Consider the following 19448-nt stretch of genomic DNA (forward strand, 5'->3'; position numbering starts at 1 on the left):
TTTTCCCTCCAAATCAGAACTTATAATGTCTATATTCTTGGATAGTATAATTTTTTACCCAAATCAATAACTAAAGATGCAAAGATTCTAAAGCACTTTAAAAAATTCAAAAATTCTTCACTACTATGAATTTACCACAATTGATACTAACTATGTCGCTGATATGGACAAAAAAATTATTTTATTACTCATGAATGTTTTTTCGAGCAAAATTCCAGAACAATGTCTTTAAATATCTAGAATACTATAAAAAATTTTCCAACCAATAAGTAAGGAACTAAAGATTCTAATTAACTTACCAAAATACAAAAATTCAATGCTACTATGCTTTTATCGCAATCCATAATTAAATTTGTAAATATGTTTTTCCAAAAATCATAATTAAATCCTTTAATATTCTGAAATACAATTATTCACCGATTAAATAATTATTTACTTCTACAAAGTGTCTTCATTAAACAGTTTCAATTAAATAAAGGGTAAATCAATGCTCTCTCTCTAAAATAGAACAACGACGGCTATACTCTAAACAACGTCGCCTACACACGCCCACCGATGGACCTGTCGGACGGCGCCGCTCTGGAGCGTCTAGAAGGTCAATCGACTACAAATTCAACGGAGAACCAACCTACTGAACTTATTGATGCAAAACTGTCCTATACTACCAAAGTTGTATCCACCTCGAATGCTCCGACTCCCCCAAATCGCCATGGCATGGACTCAGTCATAGCTACTTACACCACTCATAATGGAATTCTGCTAGTTCTCTTCAAAGCAACGAATTATTATGATGTTATGGCAGAAGAATGCAAGCTCACAATTGTTGGGCGATTCCTCAAACCAAGGCCATAAATTGACAAAATTAGGTCAAAATTCAAAGAGTTAATCTCAATTAAGGGCTATGCCAAGATTGGGATTTATGACAACTATAATTTCTTCCTTGATTTCACAAATGAAGAAGACTTTAACTCAGTTTGGTTTAAAAGGGTGATTGAAATGGAAGGGCAGCAGATGTGGCTGCAAAAATTAGATTAGGGTTCATAGATGTTAGTAAGAGTCGAATATGTAATAATAAAGCGTAAATGATAAATAGCAAACTTTCGAAGGATTACAAATTATGGAGCGAATACCTATATTTTCTGAAATAGTGGGCGGGGATGATGTTCTTCAGATGTCTTGTGTAATCATAGAGAGAATGTTTTTATATATTCGTTTCCACCAAATAAGGAATAAAGTAAGAAGATAGATGTAGTTGAGTTTATTGGAATTAATTAACAAATTTAGAGGTTTGGTAAAATTGAATAGGGAAGACGAAGTTGTAAGTTTACAACAGGTTTATTTGAGAAAAGAAGCAGTGCGGGAGGGCAACTGAATATGGTAAAAAGAAATTGAAAGTTTAGAAAAGGTATAGTTGATGCAAAGAAGCGGCGTGGGAAGAAGCAGTTCAGTGTGTGAAGCGTTGTGGTTCTGTAATTTCAGGTTTAAATTGCCAAAAAACCTAAAGCATAGAAAATGCAATTGCTGCTATTTGGGAGTGCCACGTCACCGGCCTTAGGGCCCTCAAATATATATATATATATAGATTTTTTTCATGATTATATATATTGATGATTCCGGGTTCTATTGTTATTTATATATCCCATGTTTAATTAGAATTTTATATTTTTTATTGTTGGCCCATAGTAAGCGTCGAAGTCGACCCGTCGTCACTACTTTTTCGAGGTTAGACTAGATACTTACTGGGTACATGTTGTTTATGTACTCATGCTACACTTCTGCACTGAATGTGCAGGATATGAGGCAGGTGCATCTGGATATCAGTCCGGCGCGCATCCTTGACTACTATGAGATTTTGCGGTGAGCTGCCTTCCGAGCACGTTCTGTAGCTGCCGAAGTCTTTCTTTTGCCTTATTTTCTGTATATTTCATCTCATGCAGTAGGATAGTACTCTTTTGTATATTCTACTAGTAGGTCATACACTTGTGACACCAGGTCTTGGAGATTTATGCTAGTAGACACTTGATGGTTTTAGGTTATTTTAGTTATCTGACTTGCTTTAAAAAAAATTTATCTCTCATTTTCATTAAACTCTTACTTCTTATTTATGCATATACTAAAAATCAATTATTTCAAATCTTTAAAAGAGAGGATCACAGAGTTCGTTCAAGGTTGGCTTGCCTAGCGGTAACGTTGGGCGCCATCACGGCCTATAGGGTAAATTGGATCGTGACAACATGGTATCAGAGTACTAGGTTCATGTAGGTCTCACAAGTTCTGAGCAAGCCTAATAGAGTCTTGCGGATCGGTGTAGAGACGTCTGTACTTATCTTCGAGAGGCTATAGGGTGTTAGGAAACTACTTTTTCTTCATCTCCCATCGTGCAACTGATGTTATACTAAGTGTCTTTCTCTTATTCTCTCATAGATGGTGAGAACGCGCATGGCGGATGTTCTAGGCTCGGGAGGAGCTGCTCCCCCTGTTACTAGAGGCTGAGGCAGAGGTCGGGGGATGAAAACATCCCAGAGTGGCCCCAGCTATACCACCAGCGAATTCAGCAAAGGATCCTATTATTGAGGAGTAGGGCGAGATGCCTACAATAGAGCCAGCCCCGGTGGATTTCATGTCCGCACCGGGATTTTAAGAGATCATGGGCCGTATACTGTGGTTTATGGACACTATGACCCAGGCTGGTTTATATCCAGTAGAACCAACCACATCTCAGGCGGGAGGGGGAGAACAGACCCCTTCTGCTTAGGCTCTTAGGCATGCAGCTATTGAATATCAGACCCCGGGTACACTACCCGTGGGCGGAGCCCAGCCGTACCTGAGCCCAGACAAACTGCGGCCGGTGAGCCTCAAAAGCTATTAGACAGATGGACTAGGCTACACCCTCATGTCTTCGGGCGTGAGCGACATGAGGATCCCCAGGACTTCATTGATCATTGCAGGGACAAACTGCACAACTTTAGGATATTAGAGTCCCACGGGGTGGATTTCACTACTTTTCCAGCTGGAGGGCATGACCCGCAGATGGTGGTAGTCACATCTCCTCGGCAAAACAATAGGTTCTCCTCCAATGACTTGGGATCAGTTTACAAGCCTTTTCTTGGATAGGTATATTCCACCCTCCCAGAGGGAAGAACTGCGGTTTCAGTGTGAGTAGCTTCGGCAGGACCAAATGTCAAAGACCGATTATGTGGTGAGGTTCTCTGAATTGTCTCGCCATGCACTTATGATATTTCCTACTAAGAAAGAGAGATTACAGAGGTTCGTTGTAGGGTTGCACTCCGGTATTCAGGCCACTATGGCCCAGAGGTTCATATGGGGACCTCTTACCAGCTAGTTATGGAGATAGCTCGGAGGATTGAGGGTTATCATTAGCGGGACCAAGAGCAGATACCACGGGACAAGTAGTTCCGTCATTCGGGAGGATTCAATGATGCTTCATCTGGGGGCAGAGGTTAGTTTGGGAGAGGTCAGCCGGGCAGGCCTACATATCCAACATTGCTGCCTCCTCAGCGTACTGCAGTTCGACCCTATTTCAGCGCCATGCCAGAGAGTTCCTACTGCCCACCAGATATCAAGGTTCCTTCTAGTGGGTATTCATTCTATCAGGGTCAGACCTCAGGGCAGCAGTCCACCGCTCCAAGGGGTTATTACGAGTGCGGAGATCCGGGCCACATGAAGAGATATTTTCCCAAACTTCGAGGCAAGGCAATGCAGCAGGGTCAGCAGCCCATGATTATAGCACCAGTAGCCACACCAGCCGTCTGGATGCCCATAGGTAGAGGGCAGGTGCGCAAAGGTCATCCTAGAGGTGGAGGCTAGGCAGGTGGGGGCCAGGCAGGTGGCGCTCCAGCTAGATTCTATGCTTTTCCGGCCAGACCAAATGCAGTGGCCTCAGATTCCTTGATCACAAGTATTATTTTTGTCTGTGGTAGGGATGCTTTGGTATTATTTGATCCAGGGTCTACCTATTCCTATGTGTCGTCTTTGTTTGCTCATTCCCTGGATGTTCCTCGTGAGTCCTTGGGTACTCCGATTTATGTGTCCACTCCGGTGGGTGATTCTGTTATTGTGGACGGGGTCTATCGGTCCTGCATTGTTACATTCTGTGGTTATGAGACTAGATCAGATATTCTGCTGCTCAATATGACCAACTTTGAGGTTGTCCTGGCATAGACTGGTTATCTCCATATCACGCCATCCTTGATTGCCATGCTAAGACCGTTACCTTGGCGATACCAGAGTTGCCTAAATTGGAGTAGAAAGGTTCGTCTATCAGCATACCTAGTCGGATCATCTCTTTTATGAAGGCTCGACACATAGTTGAGAAGGGTTATTTGGCTAATCTAGATTATGTTCGGGATACTACCGCAGAGACTCCGACGATTGATTCAGTATCCGTAGTCCGGGAGTTCTCTGATGTGTTTCCTTCTAATCTTCCAGGCATGCCACCAGATCGTGATATTGACTTTTGCATTGATTTGGCTCCAGGTACCCAGCCTATACCTATCCCACCATACTGTATGGCTCCGAAAAAGTTGAAGAAGTTGAAGGAACAACTTGAGGAGTTGCTAGCAAAGGGGTTCGTCAGGCCGAGTGTATCACCTTGGGGTGAACCAATGTTATTTGTGAAGAAGAAACATGGGACTATGCGGATGTGCATTACCGTCAGGCCGAGTGTATTACCACCAGTTGAACAAAGTTACCATTAATAGCAACTACTTATTGCCGCAGATTGACTATTTGTTTGACCAGTTGTAGGGTGCTAGGGTGTTCTCTAAGATCAACTTGAGATCGGGGTACCATCAGTTGAATATTCGGGATTCGGATATTCAAAAGACTGCTTTCCGGACTAGATATGGCCATTATGAATTTCTAGTGGTGTCCTTTGGTTTGACTAACGCCCCAACGACATTTATGGATTTGATGAACAGGGTGTTCAAGCATTATATTGATTCGTTCGTCATTGTCTTTATTGATGACATTTTGATCTACTCGCACAACTCGGAGGAGCACGAGCAGCACTTGAGAGTGGTGCTTCAGACCTTGCAAGAATAGAAGTTATATGCTAAGTTCTCCAAGTGTGAGTTTTGGCTAGATTCTGTAGCATTCTTGGGGCATGTTGTATCAGGCAAGTGTATTAAGGTAGATCCCAAGAATATTGAGGCAGTTCAGAGTTGGTCTCGTACTACTACGACGACTGAGATCAGGAGCTTCTTGGGGTTAGCAGGTTATTGTCGCCAGTTCGTGGAGGGCTTCCCATCTATTGCAGCACCTTTGACTAGACTGAACCAGAAGGATGACCCGTTCTGTTGGTCTGATGATTGTGAGGCGAGCTTCCAGAAGCTCAAGACAGCTCTAACTAAAGCACCAGTTCTAGTGTTGCCTTCCGGTTCGGGGATGTATACCGTGTATTGCGATGCTTCACGCATTGGCTTGGGTTGTGTATTGATGGATGAGGGGCGAGTTATTGCATATGCTTTACATCAGCTGAAGCCATATGAGAAAAATTTTCCTATACACGATTTGGAGTTGGCTGCTATTGTTCATGCTTTTAAGATCTGGAGGTACTATCTTTATGGGGTGTCCTACGAGGTTTACACTGATCATCGTAGCTTGTAGCATTTGTTCAAGCAAAGGGAACTCAATTTGAGATTGCTCAGGTGGCTTGAGTTACTAAAGGACTCTGATATTACTATTCTTTATCATTCGGGCAAGGCGAATGTGGTTACGAATTCCTTGAGCAAAAAGGCGGAGAGTATGGGTAGCTTGGCAGTCATTTCAGCAGATGAGAGGCCATTAGCTTTGGACGTTTAGTCCCTGTCTAACAGTCTTGTGATCTTGGATATTTCGCAGCCCATCCAAGTTATTGCATACGCCGTTACCCAGTCTTTTCTATTGGAGAAGCTAAAGGCTCGTCAGTTTGATGATCCGCACTTGTTGGTTTTCAGAGAGATGGTACTACAAGGTGGTGCCAAGGAGGTAACTATCGGTGAGGATATTGTTCTGTGACTCCAGGGTCGTCTATGTATTCCTAATATCGATGGCTTGAAGGAGAGTGTTCTAGAAGAGGTGCACAGTTAATGGTATTATATTCATCCAGGTGCTACGAAGATGTATCGCGACCAGAGGAAACATTATTGGTGGCAACATATGAAGAAGGACATATTTGAGTATGTTGCGAGGTGTCTAAATTGACAGCAGGTTAAGTATGAGCACTAGAGGCCAGGTGGCCTACTCCAGCAGATGGCTATACCTGAGTGAAAATGGGAGCGCATTACTATGGACTTCGTAGTTGGGTTTCCACGGACCTTTGTGGAAGTTTGATGCAGTTTGGGTCATTGTCGACTGGTTGACCAAGTCGGCACACTTCATTCTGGTGGTGACCACGTATACTTCAGAGAGGTTGGCCCCGATTTATATTCAGGAGATAGTTCGGTTGCACGGTGTTCCTGTTTCCATCATACCAGATAGAGGCCTCAGTTTACTTCACATTTCTGGAGAGCGGTACAGAGTGAGTTGGGGACCTGTGTAAAGCTCAGCACAGCCTTTCATCCACAGAACGACGGGCAGTCAGAGCAGACAATTTAGATATTGGAGGACATGCTCATGGCATGTATGATTGACATTGGAGGGCAGTGGGATTGATTCTTGCCTTTGTCTGAGTTCTCTTACAACAACAGTGTCCAGCATCAAGATGGCTCCATTTGAGGCTTTATATGGTCGGCGATGTCATTCTCCCATCGGATGGTTTGAGCCCAGCGAGGCTAAGCTATATGGTACAGATTTGGTGAAGGATGCCTTGGAAAAGATAAAGTTAATTCAGGAGCGACTTCGCACAACACAGTCCAGAAAGAAGAGTTAAGTGGATCAGAAGGTGTGTGATTTATCATTCATGATGGGGGAGAAGGTTCTCTTGAAAGTCTCGCCGATGAAGGGGATCATGAGGTTCGGGAAGAAGGGCAAGTTGAGCCCAATGTTTATAGGTCCATTCGAGGTGTTGAGATGAGTTGGGGAGGTTGCTTTGCCTCCTATCCTGTCGGGAGTTCATCCAGTTTTCCACATGTCTATGCTCGGGAGGTATCATGCCGATAGGTCACATGTGTTAGACTTCAGCACGATTCAGTTAGATGAGAGTATGGTTATAAGGAGGAGACAGTTGCCATTGTTGATAGACATGTTTGCCAGTTGAGGTCCAAGAAAATTTTCGAGGTAAAGGTTCAGTGGAGGGGCCAACCAATCGAGGAGGTGACTTGGAAGTCTGAGGAGGACATGCAGAGCAGATATCCACACTTATTCAGCACTCCTGGTATGATTCTAGACCCGTTCGAGGACAAACGTTTGTTTAAGAGGTGGAGAATGTAACGAGCCGACCGTTCATTTTGCTTTTTAGAACCCCGTTCCCCTAAATAAGGCTTCCCAGATGTGCTTTTACTGTTTTATGACTTACGGAGATGGTTAGTTCAGGATTTGGAAGAGTCCGGATTGAAATCGGAACACTTGGTTCCATGGTTTGGATTTAAAAGGCTAAGTTTGACTTCGGTCAACATTTTTAGTAAACGACCTCGGAATTAGGATTTGACGGTTCCAGTAGGTTCGTATGATGATTTCGGACTTGGGCGTATGTTCGGATCAGGTTTTGGATAACCCGGGAGCATTTCGGGGCCTAGTAGTGAGAGTTGGCTCTTTGAATGTTTAAAGTTCTTTAAATTTGGTTTAGAGTAGGTTTAGGTGTTATCGAGGTCCAATTGGGATTCCGAGATTGGTAATAGTTCTGTAATGTCATTCGAGACTTGCATGCAAAATTTGGTGTCGTTCCGAGTAGTTTAAGTATGTTTTGGCACGTTGGGAGTGAGTTAGAAGAACTTGAAGTTCATATTTCAGATTCAATTGGTTTGGGGTGTGATTCTTAGTTTTAATGTTGTTTTGTACATTCCGAGAGTTTGAGCGAGTCCGTTTTATGATTTCAAACTTGTTGGTATATTTGGATGGGGCCTCGGAGGCCCCGGATGCCATTCGAACGATGCGCGGATTGAGTTAAGACTCAAAAGGGCTGCTGGTGCACCAGTTCTGGTGTGCCCGAACCTGCGAGCATTTGGCTGCAGGTGCAATCCCGCCGGTGCGTGATTTTGCCGCAGAAGTGGCTTGGGAGCATTTGGCCATTGACCGTAGATGCGGGTGATTGTGCGCACCTGCATGCGAATGCGCATGTGCGATTGGGGAAACCACAGAAGCGGCCTGAGCCGCAGGAGCGGCACACTCGCCGCAGAAGTGGGATCTCGTATGTAGATGCGGTCAACGCTGGGCCTATGGAGTTCAGCAGAAGCGGGCCAAGTTCCGCAGAAGCGGCGCCGCAAATGCGGCCTAATGACCGCAGGTGCGGAAGTTCTGCCGGGCAGAACCATCATTTAATGTCGGGACTCAACCATTTTGGGTTCGTTTATTTCATTGCTTGGGCGATTCTTGGAGATCTTAGAGAGAGAATTTCACCTAACACTTTGAGGTAAGTAATTTCTACATAATGTGAGTTAAATACATAGTTTATGGGTAGATTTAACATGTAAATTAGTGAAATTCATGGGTTTAGGTGAAAACCTAGGTTTTTTTTATAAAAATGAAACTTAACCACGAAAATGGTTATGGAATTTAGTGAAAATCATATATTTGAGTTCATAAGGTTATGGGTAACAATTTTCTTCGAACAATTTCTGAAATTCGAGTACGTGGGCTCCGGTCCGGGGGGGGATGGTGTTTAGAAATTCTTCAATTGGGTAATCACTTCAATAATTAGGATATGAACTTTGGAGCATGTATTGACTATTTTATATAACATTTGACTATTTTCAAGTTGTTTGGCACCGAATTGAGGGTTTAGCACAGTCTTGGACCGGAAAGTAGGCTTTGAGACGAGGTAAGTCTCTTTTCTAACCTTGTAAGAGAGAAATAACCCCTTAGGTAAATTAATTAATATGTGCTTCTATTTGTGGGGGCTATGTACACACGAGGTGACGAGAGTACGTATGTAGCTACTAATTATGCTTATGTCCAGGTAATTTTAGGTTTACACCATGCTTTGTTGACACCGTTAATTGATTATGCTTACTAATTACCTTGAATAGAGTTGTGGTTGAGGATTTCAATATTTTAAAATTTTCTAGTTGAATTTCTTGTTTTGGAAAGAGTTGAGGAATATTATGATAACTTGAGAAATCCATGTTCAACCGCGTCGCAAGTATATTCCGCGAGCGGGGTAAATTTCCACTACTCTCTTGGGAGCGGTCCGTTTGTCTCGGCAGGTTAATAGATGCATCTATGGTTTGCAACGTTCGACCCTCGGTAGTGCACACAATGTACGTATATGTATTTTGGATCGGGCCGTACTTCCTCGACATATTTCGTGCATAATAATACTGGGAGCCCAATTATAATTGATATTGTTTGATTGGCTTGAGAGGTTAAATGGTTAAATGAGGGAAATTGATTTGGTACTTACTATCAGTGAAAGGATTATTTATTTATTGTGCTTCCGAGTTCCATTGTCATTTATATACCCCATGTTTAATTAGAATTTTATATATTTTATTGTTGGGCCATAGTAAGTGTCGAAGTCGACCCCTCGTCACTACTTCTTCGAGGTTAGACTAGATACTTACTGGGTACATGTTGTTTATGTACCCATGCTACACTTTTGCACAGAATTTGCAGGATCTGAAGCAGCTGCATCTGGATATCAGTCTGGCGCGCATCCTTGACTACTACGAGACTTTGCGGTGTGCTGCCATCCGAGCCCATTCTGCAGCAGCCAAAATCTTTATTTTTCCTTTTTTTGTCTATTTCATCTCAGACAGTAGGGTAGTACTCTTTTCTATATTCTACTAGTAGCTCATACAGTTGTGACACCAGGCCTTGGAGATATTTGCTAGTAGACACTTGATGGTTTTGGGTTATTTTACTTATCTCACTTGCTTTAAAAAAATTTGATCTATCATTTTCATTAAACTCTTATTTCCTTTTTATGCATAAACTAAAAATCAACTATTTCAAATCTTTAAAAGAGAGGATCACAGAGTTAGTTTACGGTTGCCTTGCCTAGAGGTAACATTGGGCGCCATCACAACCTATAGGGGAAATTGGGTCGTTACAATTTTTTTGGTGGGCTGCATGGAGCACATATGAGAAGGACTTCAAAAATCAGATAAAGAGTATGGGGCAGGTTGATGATGATGGTAAGCAAGCAGTTGAGGATTTGTTATAGTATCCACTCAAATATTGGAGTAGGGTTTTCTTTCATATTGTTTGCAAGAACTAGTCAGTTCTTAATAGCTTGACTGAGTCATTCAATTCATGAATCTTGGAAGCTAAACACAAGCTAATTATCAAGATACTTGAGGATATCAGAATCAAGGTCATGAACATGCTTAATTAACATGAAGCTGATGTGAGGACATGGACAAATGAATACAGTCCCAAAAGTGTGGACTTGTACCACCATTTCATGAGGATTGCATGAAATGTCATGGTAATGGCAGTGTGACTGTAACGACCTAACTGGTCGTTTTGAGCATTTACGTTCCTTTTAACTATTTGAAGTCTTGAATAACTTCCTACGAGGTATTATGATTTGTGTGAATTGTCGATTTTGATTTTAAGGTATTTCGGCGTTCGCTTGGAAGAATGAATTTTCATGTTGGAAGCTTAAGTTGAAATAGTTGATCGGATATTGACTTATGTGTAAACGACCCTGGAATTTAATTCGAATGATTCCAATAGCTCCGTATGGTGATTTTGGACTTAGGAGCGTGTCCGAAAAATTATTTGGAGGCCCGTAGTGGAATTAGGCTTGAAATGCCGAAAGTTGAATTTTGAAAAGTTTGACCGGGGGGTTGACATTTTGATATCGAGGTCGGAATCTAGTTCTGAAACTTTTCATAGCTCCGCTATGTCATTTATGACTTGTGTGCAAAATTTGAGGTCAATTGGACGTGAATTGATAGGTTCTGGAGTCGTTTGTGGAAACTAGAAATTCAAAGTGCATTAGGCTTGAATTGGGGTGTAATTCATTGTTTTAGCGTTGTTTGAGGTGATTTGAGGGTTCGACTAAGTCTGTATGATATTTTAAGACTTGCTGGTATATTTGGTTGTGGTCCCGAGAGGCTCGGGTGAGTTTTGGATGGTTAACGGATCATTTTTGGCCTTAGTGAGATTGCTGATATATGTTGCTGCATTTTTTGGATTTTCTCTTTCGCGTCCGCGAAGAGGAATTTCAGGCAGGCAGGATTTACTCTTCGCGTTTGTGAGGGGTCTCGCGTTCGCGAATAGAAGCTGGGTTGTGCATCGCGTTCGCGTATAGAGTATCACGTTTGCGAAGGGAAACATATTGGTCATGGGTTTTTGCCTTCGCGTTCGCGAAGGGGAGCTCGTGTTCGTGAAGAAGGGCTCCGTAAAGCATCGCGTTTGTGAACAGTGTCTCGCATTCGCGAAGAGCAAATATTGGGAAGCACATTTTGTGCTTCGCGAATGCGAGGGACCTGCCGCGTTCGCGAAGAAGAGAGGTCTGGACAGAAAGTTTAAGTTCAAAAAATGGTACTTCATCCCATTTTCCATTTTTAGCGATTTGGAGCTCGGATTGAGGTGATTTTTGGGAACGTTTCAGAGGAAACAACGGGGTAAGTGTTCTTAACTCAATATTGGTTAAATTACCCGAATCCAAAGTTGTTTTTAAAATTTAATTTGTGAATTAAGTTGGAAAAATTGTGAAAATCCTCTTGGTTTAATTTGGAGATTTGAGGGTCGAGTTGATGTCGGATTTGAGTAAAATTTAAATAGTTGGACTCGTGGTTGAATGGTTGTTAATATTTTATAACTTTCATCGGATTCCGAGATGTGGGCCCCACAGGTGATATTTAGGGCGTAATTTTGGATTTTGAGGAAATATTAGTATTTTGATATGGAATTAATTCCTATAAAATTTGTGGGCTGAATCAAATTAATTGTGACTAGATTCGAGCCGTTTGGAAGTTGATACACACATAGTGGAATTGCTGGAGCATTGCTTAGCTTGCTCGACATTGGATTTAGCTTGTTCAAGGCAAGCAACTCTTCTAATCTTGGAATTGAGGGTATGAACCCTGAATATATGTATTTCGTAAATTGTTGGGAGGTGACGCACATGCTAGGTGATAGACGTGTGGGCGTGCACTATAGAAACTGTGACATAATCATTTATGTGGAATTTTGTAGTTAAATGATCTTGGCATTTTTCATGCGATTTTATGAGTTAAAGAAATTGAGCTGAAAAGCATATTAAAAATCATGTTGAGGCTATGTGCCAATATTATTGGGACCCACAGAGGTCATATTATTGTGAAATATTTATTTTAAATTTAAAATTCATACTCAGTCATATGCATTTCATTGCATATCATATCTCAGTCTCTGTTGTTATTTATTGATACATCATATCATCATTTTTGGGCTATTCTCATGACATTGTGAGCCCATGAGAGAGAGACTGGAGAGATTGATGACTGAGGGAGGCCGAGGGCCTGATTGTGAGGATATTTTTAGGATCGGGCTGCACGCCGCAGCAGGCCATATTGGCTTTATATATATTATATTATTATTGCACGTAGGGGCTGCCCGCCTGCAGCATGCCTTATTTTCTTATTATTGCACGTGAGTTGGCCGTGCAGATCCTTATATTATTATTGCACGTGAGTTGGTCGTGCAACACGCGAGTTGGCCGTGTGGATCCTTATATTATTATTGCATGTGAATTGGTCGTGCAGATCCTTATATTATTATTGCACGTGAGTTGGCCGTGCGGATCGAGATATTTATATTATGGCACGTGAGTTGTCCATGCAGCACGTGAATTGTCCGTGCTTACAACACTTGGGTTGTAGGATCCCCTCATGAGTCTGTACACCCCCAGTGAGCGCAGTCGACTATAAACAGGGATCGGGCTGCATGCCACAGCAAGTATTGTATAGCGCTGAGTGATTGAGGGTGCTGAGCACAGTGAGAGAGAATGCGAGACAATGAGATTGAGTATTCTGAGAGTGTGAGTACATGAGTGCATTCTATGAGATATATTGCATTGACATGCACACATGACATATATGCATAGAGATGTGTTTTCATCATGTTGTACGGTATCACATTATTCATGATTTCTCACACATGTTGACAGATGGTCATAGTGAGGCATTTGTTTTACATCGGTTATCTGGGAAAGAAAATGAGATATTTTATTTATTATTGAACGAATTTTGGGAAAATTATTTCTTTCAAACTTATTCATATTTTTGGAAATTTCGGTAAACGATTTGGGTTTTTTACTGTTGTTCTTGAAAGGAAGAATTATTATTTTTGAAATCATGATTTAGCTGAAAATTTTATCTCTGAGTTACTTATGGTATTATTTGCTTTATGTTGTTATGGACTGTTGTGGACTAGTGGTTTTGGACCCGACCTTGGTAGAAGCTCGTCACTACTTTCAACCTACGACTAGGTTTGTTACTTACTCAGTACATGGGGTCGGTTGTACTGATACTACACTTTTGCACATTGCGTGAAGATATTGGCTAATGTTGTTGCTGTGCTCGATCGTTGCGGGACTTGAAGATGTACATGTGTTCCTGTTGTAGCTGCCTCTTGTTTAGGGTAGCCTTATATTTTATAAAAGCTCTATTTATGTATTATTCAAACAGACTATGTATTTATTTCATTTCCGCATTGTATACTCTATTCTTAGAAGCTCATGATTTATACTACCTGTTCTTGGGAAAATGTATTAGTTTTAGATATTTTCTTTTAAATAATTGTTATTGTAATTGAATAGTTGGTAATTGGCTTACCTAACGGGTTGGGTTAGGTGCCATCACGACTAGTTGGATTTTGAGTCATGACAGTAAGTTAATTCTTCACACTTTGAGTTAAATTCATAGAGTCTTGCGGATCGGTATGATGACGTCCATACTTATCATCGAGAGGCTACAGGGCATTTAGGATATATGCTTCCTATTGTAAATATGTGCATAAAAAGACTAAGAATATTGATAAATAGCACATGTTACTACATGGTAAAAGAAGATTCAACTAAACGAACAACGCATTGTCAGACCAACGTAACTATGACAAAAGACGCTAGGTTTTTTTTCTTTCTATTTGTCTAACTCTTGCTAGTGAAAGTTACTCTATAGTACTTGTGCTGATGTGAAATATGTATGGGTCAAAATATGGCTTTAGAATATTTTAGCCAAGATAGTACTAAGGGAAGAGTTCTCAAGTCGTCATTTGTCGAAACGGCCCAAGGAATAGCGAAGTCTGTGGTCGAAGAGTCAACGAGAGCCGTAGTCGAGGTGTCAACAAGGGCCGAGGTCGAGTACCGTTGAAAGAGCTATAATGGCTAGTTTTCAAGATAGGGTATTAAAGAAAATATTCTAGTAGATATTCTCTATACTTATACTATTAGGGTTTCTTAGTAATATGTCCCATATAAATAGAAAAAGAGACAATGATAGGGGACATATGATATTCATTTGTAAAGAACATACTTTGACTTAAAGATTCGGCTCTTACTTGATAAGATACAAACATCACCTTTTCACTGAAATTCTTGTCCATGCTTTTCCACTAGATCCGAGAATAACTTGTGTGATATTTATTGTTTCTTTAAGTATCTCATCTAAGAATATTATTCTTAGCTAAGATTAACCTTTATTTACATAAATCTAATTATTTGAATCAAGATCTATACTTTTTTGTCAAACAAAATAGCAGAAATATTAGTGGAATAGCGCAAACTGGTTGGACAGTACCGCTATTATTTGAAAACACATATATATGACATTAAATTGTATAACTACATACTATTTAATTATCTTACACTATCTGATGCTCGTTCCATAGGATTTTGTAGTTGTGAAAATCTGCAGTTGGATCAAACCAAAGATGCATCCTTTGCTCTCTGTTTCCTTGGCCATTTGCAAACCCGTTCGTCTGCAACGTATATGGTTTACCTTCTCTGTTACCCAAAAACTCGAAATCTACCTCATCATGATTGTTTCTGTTTGTATTTGATCTTAACTGCAACCATAATTATATTGTTTAATTTAGACCCCATCAGCAAATTTGCAATTCTTAAATATTAAATTTACTTAGTTTTAACTTATATACACTAATAATGCAACTTTTGTTTAGACTAACAATGAGGGGCGGCTAAATATAATTGGGAGTCAAGTTAAAATTTAAAAAGAGGCCTTAAATTTTTCGATAAAAATTAAATATATTTTATTTGATGTTTACTCTTATAGCTACAACTTTAAACTGTAAGTACTAATTGACTGCAAATAATTGAAATGTTTTTATTTTTCACTAATAATAAGTACATAATTATTTAAATTATATATATAATATGGGTAATTTTTGAGGCCTTAATATTTCGGGGCCTAAGGCTATTGCTTTACTTGACTTAGGTCAAAGCTGACTCAATGTATTTTAATATATTATAGGACGTAATCTGGCAATCTACTTTATTTTCAGGTTGTTAATCTCACTTTTATGAGTAATTTAATTTTTTTTAAATTGTCAGTATATAGAAGTTAAACTCAATTTACTAAAATAAGTTTATAAGAAGTTAATATTAATTATACTTACATAAAAAGCAGTCACGACTCCTGCAGAGTCTTTGTTCGGTAGCTGTATTCTCATGTGAAAGAAGCCTGAACCGTAATTCACCTTGGACCCAAAGCCAGATCCTATATATAATTCAACAAATATTTTTGCATGGAACATGTATTAAAAAATTAAAGTATGTCATGCAATACATATATGGAAAATTAAAGTCGATCATGCACCAAAATACTTATTTAATTTCATCATTTTTTGGGCTACATGGTGATATATATGTTGAAAATAAAATTAAGTAATTAAAAATATTCTTTCTTCTAACGACTTAAATTTTTAGACGAGACGGTCACACAACTTAAGTATGCGATTCAATTCTCATTGCCAACATCCATTAAGAAGAAGAAAAAAACTCTCAGGCATTTGACCCAAGAAAAAAAGTGATCCGCATATGAGAGACGTGTGAAAAACATAATTAGGCAATTAATTTAAGACTTTTTTTTTTCTAACAGCTTAAGCTAAGATTTGCTAAAAATTAAAACTACAGTTGGCTTACGCTATTCTAGGGGGTTTTCTAAAATAATTGTGACGGAATTAAAGTATGCAACTTAATTAGACAATTAACTAATGTTGTTACTGCTGCAAGAAAATAGACATATAATGAAGCAAGAAAAAGTAGATAATTATGTGATTTCTATCTGTCCGTACAAATCTCCATGAATAGAGTTACTCGATATTTGTAATGGCGATAAATATCACTTATCTTGTGAAATTAGTTTTAAGAAAAATAGATAACTAAATTACCAGAGGTTTTGTCCATTGAAATCTGAAGTGCTCTTCCTTGGTTGAAGGACACGATGTGTTCATTTCCAAATAGAATATAATAGTTGACATCAAAAGGCAAGTCTTTGGCTCTACTGGCAAAATCCCCTATAACTAGGAAAAATGCCAAAAGACAGACAAGATTTAAAGAAGAGCACATATTTGCAGCAATAATATCGCTTTATGTCTCTTCTTGTGCAATATCAAAATCATTATGATTATTGAATTTAAAGAAGCTCACATGTTGGTTAGGCAATAGGGGAACTTGTCCTATAAACCTTACCTCACAAATTGTCCATGTATCGTGTTATATTATATTGTATTGTATTTTAATGTATTATTTGATGAGTATTACGTTTGGATAAATTATATCGTTTGCTGTTGTTTCATGATATCATGCACCTACAGTATGAAGAATAAATTTGCAAGATTATTAAGAAAAAATAGGATATAGAGTAGAATTGTTATATAAAAGAGTAGGGTAAAGAATAAAATATGATTATTTAATAATAAGGAAGGACAATATGATTAAAAAAAAAAAGGTAACGATGCCATCACACCAAATTTATCGTTTCATGAAGTGACATTTTTCGTCGTTACGTAACGAAGAAGTTAACAAAACTGGACATAACACTTGCATCATTGTTCGAAATAAGCTTCAAGCACATTATGAATGAAGAAAGGAGATTAGGCAAACTAAAGGGGAAAACAAACAAATTGTGATTGGTGCGAAAATGCGTCAAAACACTTCCCACGTTTAGGACTAAATTTATATACACGACAGTATAACGAATTTACTATAACCTATATTTTAACATGTTATACAGGTTATACCTTTTATTTTTAAGGTTGGTAATTCCACTTATTATGGATGTTTACTTCTAGTTATTCTTTAGGTGACCTAAAAAGTGAAAAAACTCTTTATAATGCCCGTCTAATAGAAGATAAATTTTCAGGGTTGGTCGAATTTACTATTTATTTATTTTTAACCGATATACATTGATCATATTCGATTATAAATATATGATACATGAATTGTACATATATTATACATTGTCGACTATTTTTAGTTTACGTGGTTGGGCAGTTATCCGTTTAGGTTAATTCTTCCCCGGTTTTAAGCAACAAAAAAATTGCAGGCAAGGCAAGTATGAGTTGGGCATGTGCCTGTCCTTCAATCTTTAATTCCCAGACGCTAGTGATATGCTAGCTAAGCTCCATATCGTCGCCCCATAATTGCCCACATCATAATTTGCTCATTCGGGAAATAACTTGAAGAGAAAATGACCACGAATTTGATAACCTTGTCATGAATTATATTATAGGATGTTTGTACGCACGTATGAATTCAAAATCTAGAGTCAATAAAGTTGGGAAAATAACCTCCACAGAAATAATATTCGTTATACGATTGTAATAAATGTGAATTACTAAATATAGTAACCAACGGTAATAATAAGAGAAACAAGGACACCGAGATTGTTACGTGAAAAATCCTTGTTGAATAAGGGAAAATCCACGGCCGAGAGGAGCAACTGATTTCACTATAGCAAGGATTTTACAATTTATAGTACTGAGTAAAAATACACCAAGACCACTACACACTCAAAAAAAATAACCCTCTTTTGACTTTTCCACCTCACTACAAATATCGCTCAAATTCTCTATATTTTTTCTCATAGAGTATTTTGTTTCTTACTATGTGAATCGCTCTCTTTCTCTCCGTTTTGGTGTATCTGACAACTGAATATGAACTTCTTTATTTATAGAGGTGAAGAACCTCTCAAAGATGTTAGTGGTGACATCGGTAATAGTAAACTTACCAAACTCGTCTTCCTTCTTTTTTGACTTTTCCTTGCCAGACAAATCATTATTTGACAAGCTTGGATTTGGACGGTGCAGAGGAAAGCTCTTTCTTTCACATGAGAATTTATGGGATGGACCCCATAAATCTTTCCCTCGAGTCCCATGCACCTGAAGGAGGTATCTTTTTTTTTCCATATAGAACTCATACTGACAAGTTCTTTGCATAGCTCGAACTTGTCTCTCGGTATTACTTTGGTCAACATATCCGTAGCATTTTCACTCGTGTGAATCTGATCATAACCTGCAAAGATTCGTTCTCCACTTGCTCATGAATCCAATGATATCTCACATTGATATGCTTTATTCTTGCATGGTACATGGAGTTCTTACTCAAGTCTATTGCACTTTGACTGTCACAATAGATGACATACTTTTTTTTTATGGAATCCAAGCTCTTGAAGAAATCGCTTGATCCATACCATCTCCTTGCCAGCTTCTGTACCAGCAATGTACTCCCTTCAGTTGTTAAAAGTGCAATGCACTTATGTAATTTAAACTGCCATGATATAGCTCCCCCTGAAAAAGTAAATAAATATCCAATAGTTGATTTTCTATTATTAGTATCACCGACAATATTAGCATATGTATAGCCTAACAAGACTGGATCTAATCTTCCAAAACACAAACATTCATCCGAGGTTCCTTTTAGACACATGAGTATCCACTTCACAACTTCCCAATGTTTTTTCCTCGGATTGTCAAGAAACCTGCTAACAACGATGATAACATGAGCAATATCAGGTCTGATATATACCATTGCATACATTAAGCTCCTGACGGCAGAGAAATGTGGAACTTTATCCATGTTATCTTTATCTTCCTTTTTTGTAGGACACATTTTTTTGCTCAACTTCATATGACCAGCAAGATGCGTGCTAACTGGTTTAACATTCATTATGTTGAAGCGTTTAAACACACGTTCAATGTACTTCGTTTATGACAGCAACAACTTTCTATTTGTCCTATCTCGGACAATCTCATTCCTAGAATTTGTCGTGCTGGACCCAAGTCTTTCATGTCAAATAACTTAGAAAAATCTTCCTTCAACTTGGCAATCAACTTCTTGTCTTGTCCGACAATTAATATGTCATCTGCATATAACAACAAGATGATAAAGTTATTGT

At 39.2% G+C, this 19448-nt stretch overlaps 1 protein-coding gene across 1 annotated transcript in view; it reads right to left on the reverse strand.

Annotated features, from left to right (window-relative positions):
- LOC107787022 (xyloglucan endotransglucosylase/hydrolase protein 2-like) overlaps nucleotides 1–16689 on the reverse strand; it is a 71627-nt gene extending 54938 nt beyond the window's left edge. The window contains exons 1-3 of the mRNA XM_016608538.2: nucleotides 16441–16689; nucleotides 15667–15767; nucleotides 14897–15096 (exon numbers count right to left, since the gene is read on the reverse strand). Of these exons, the coding sequence (XP_016464024.2) occupies nucleotides 14897–15096; nucleotides 15667–15767; nucleotides 16441–16618 (479 nt within the window). The 5' untranslated portion in view covers nucleotides 16619–16689. The remainder of the gene's footprint in view (nucleotides 1–14896; nucleotides 15097–15666; nucleotides 15768–16440) is intronic.
- Between the last annotated feature and the right edge of the window lie 2759 nt (nucleotides 16690–19448).

This window comes from Nicotiana tabacum, chromosome 17, assembly GCF_000715075.1.
Source record: "Nicotiana tabacum cultivar K326 chromosome 17, ASM71507v2, whole genome shotgun sequence".
NCBI classification, from domain to species: domain Eukaryota; kingdom Viridiplantae; phylum Streptophyta; class Magnoliopsida; order Solanales; family Solanaceae; genus Nicotiana; species Nicotiana tabacum.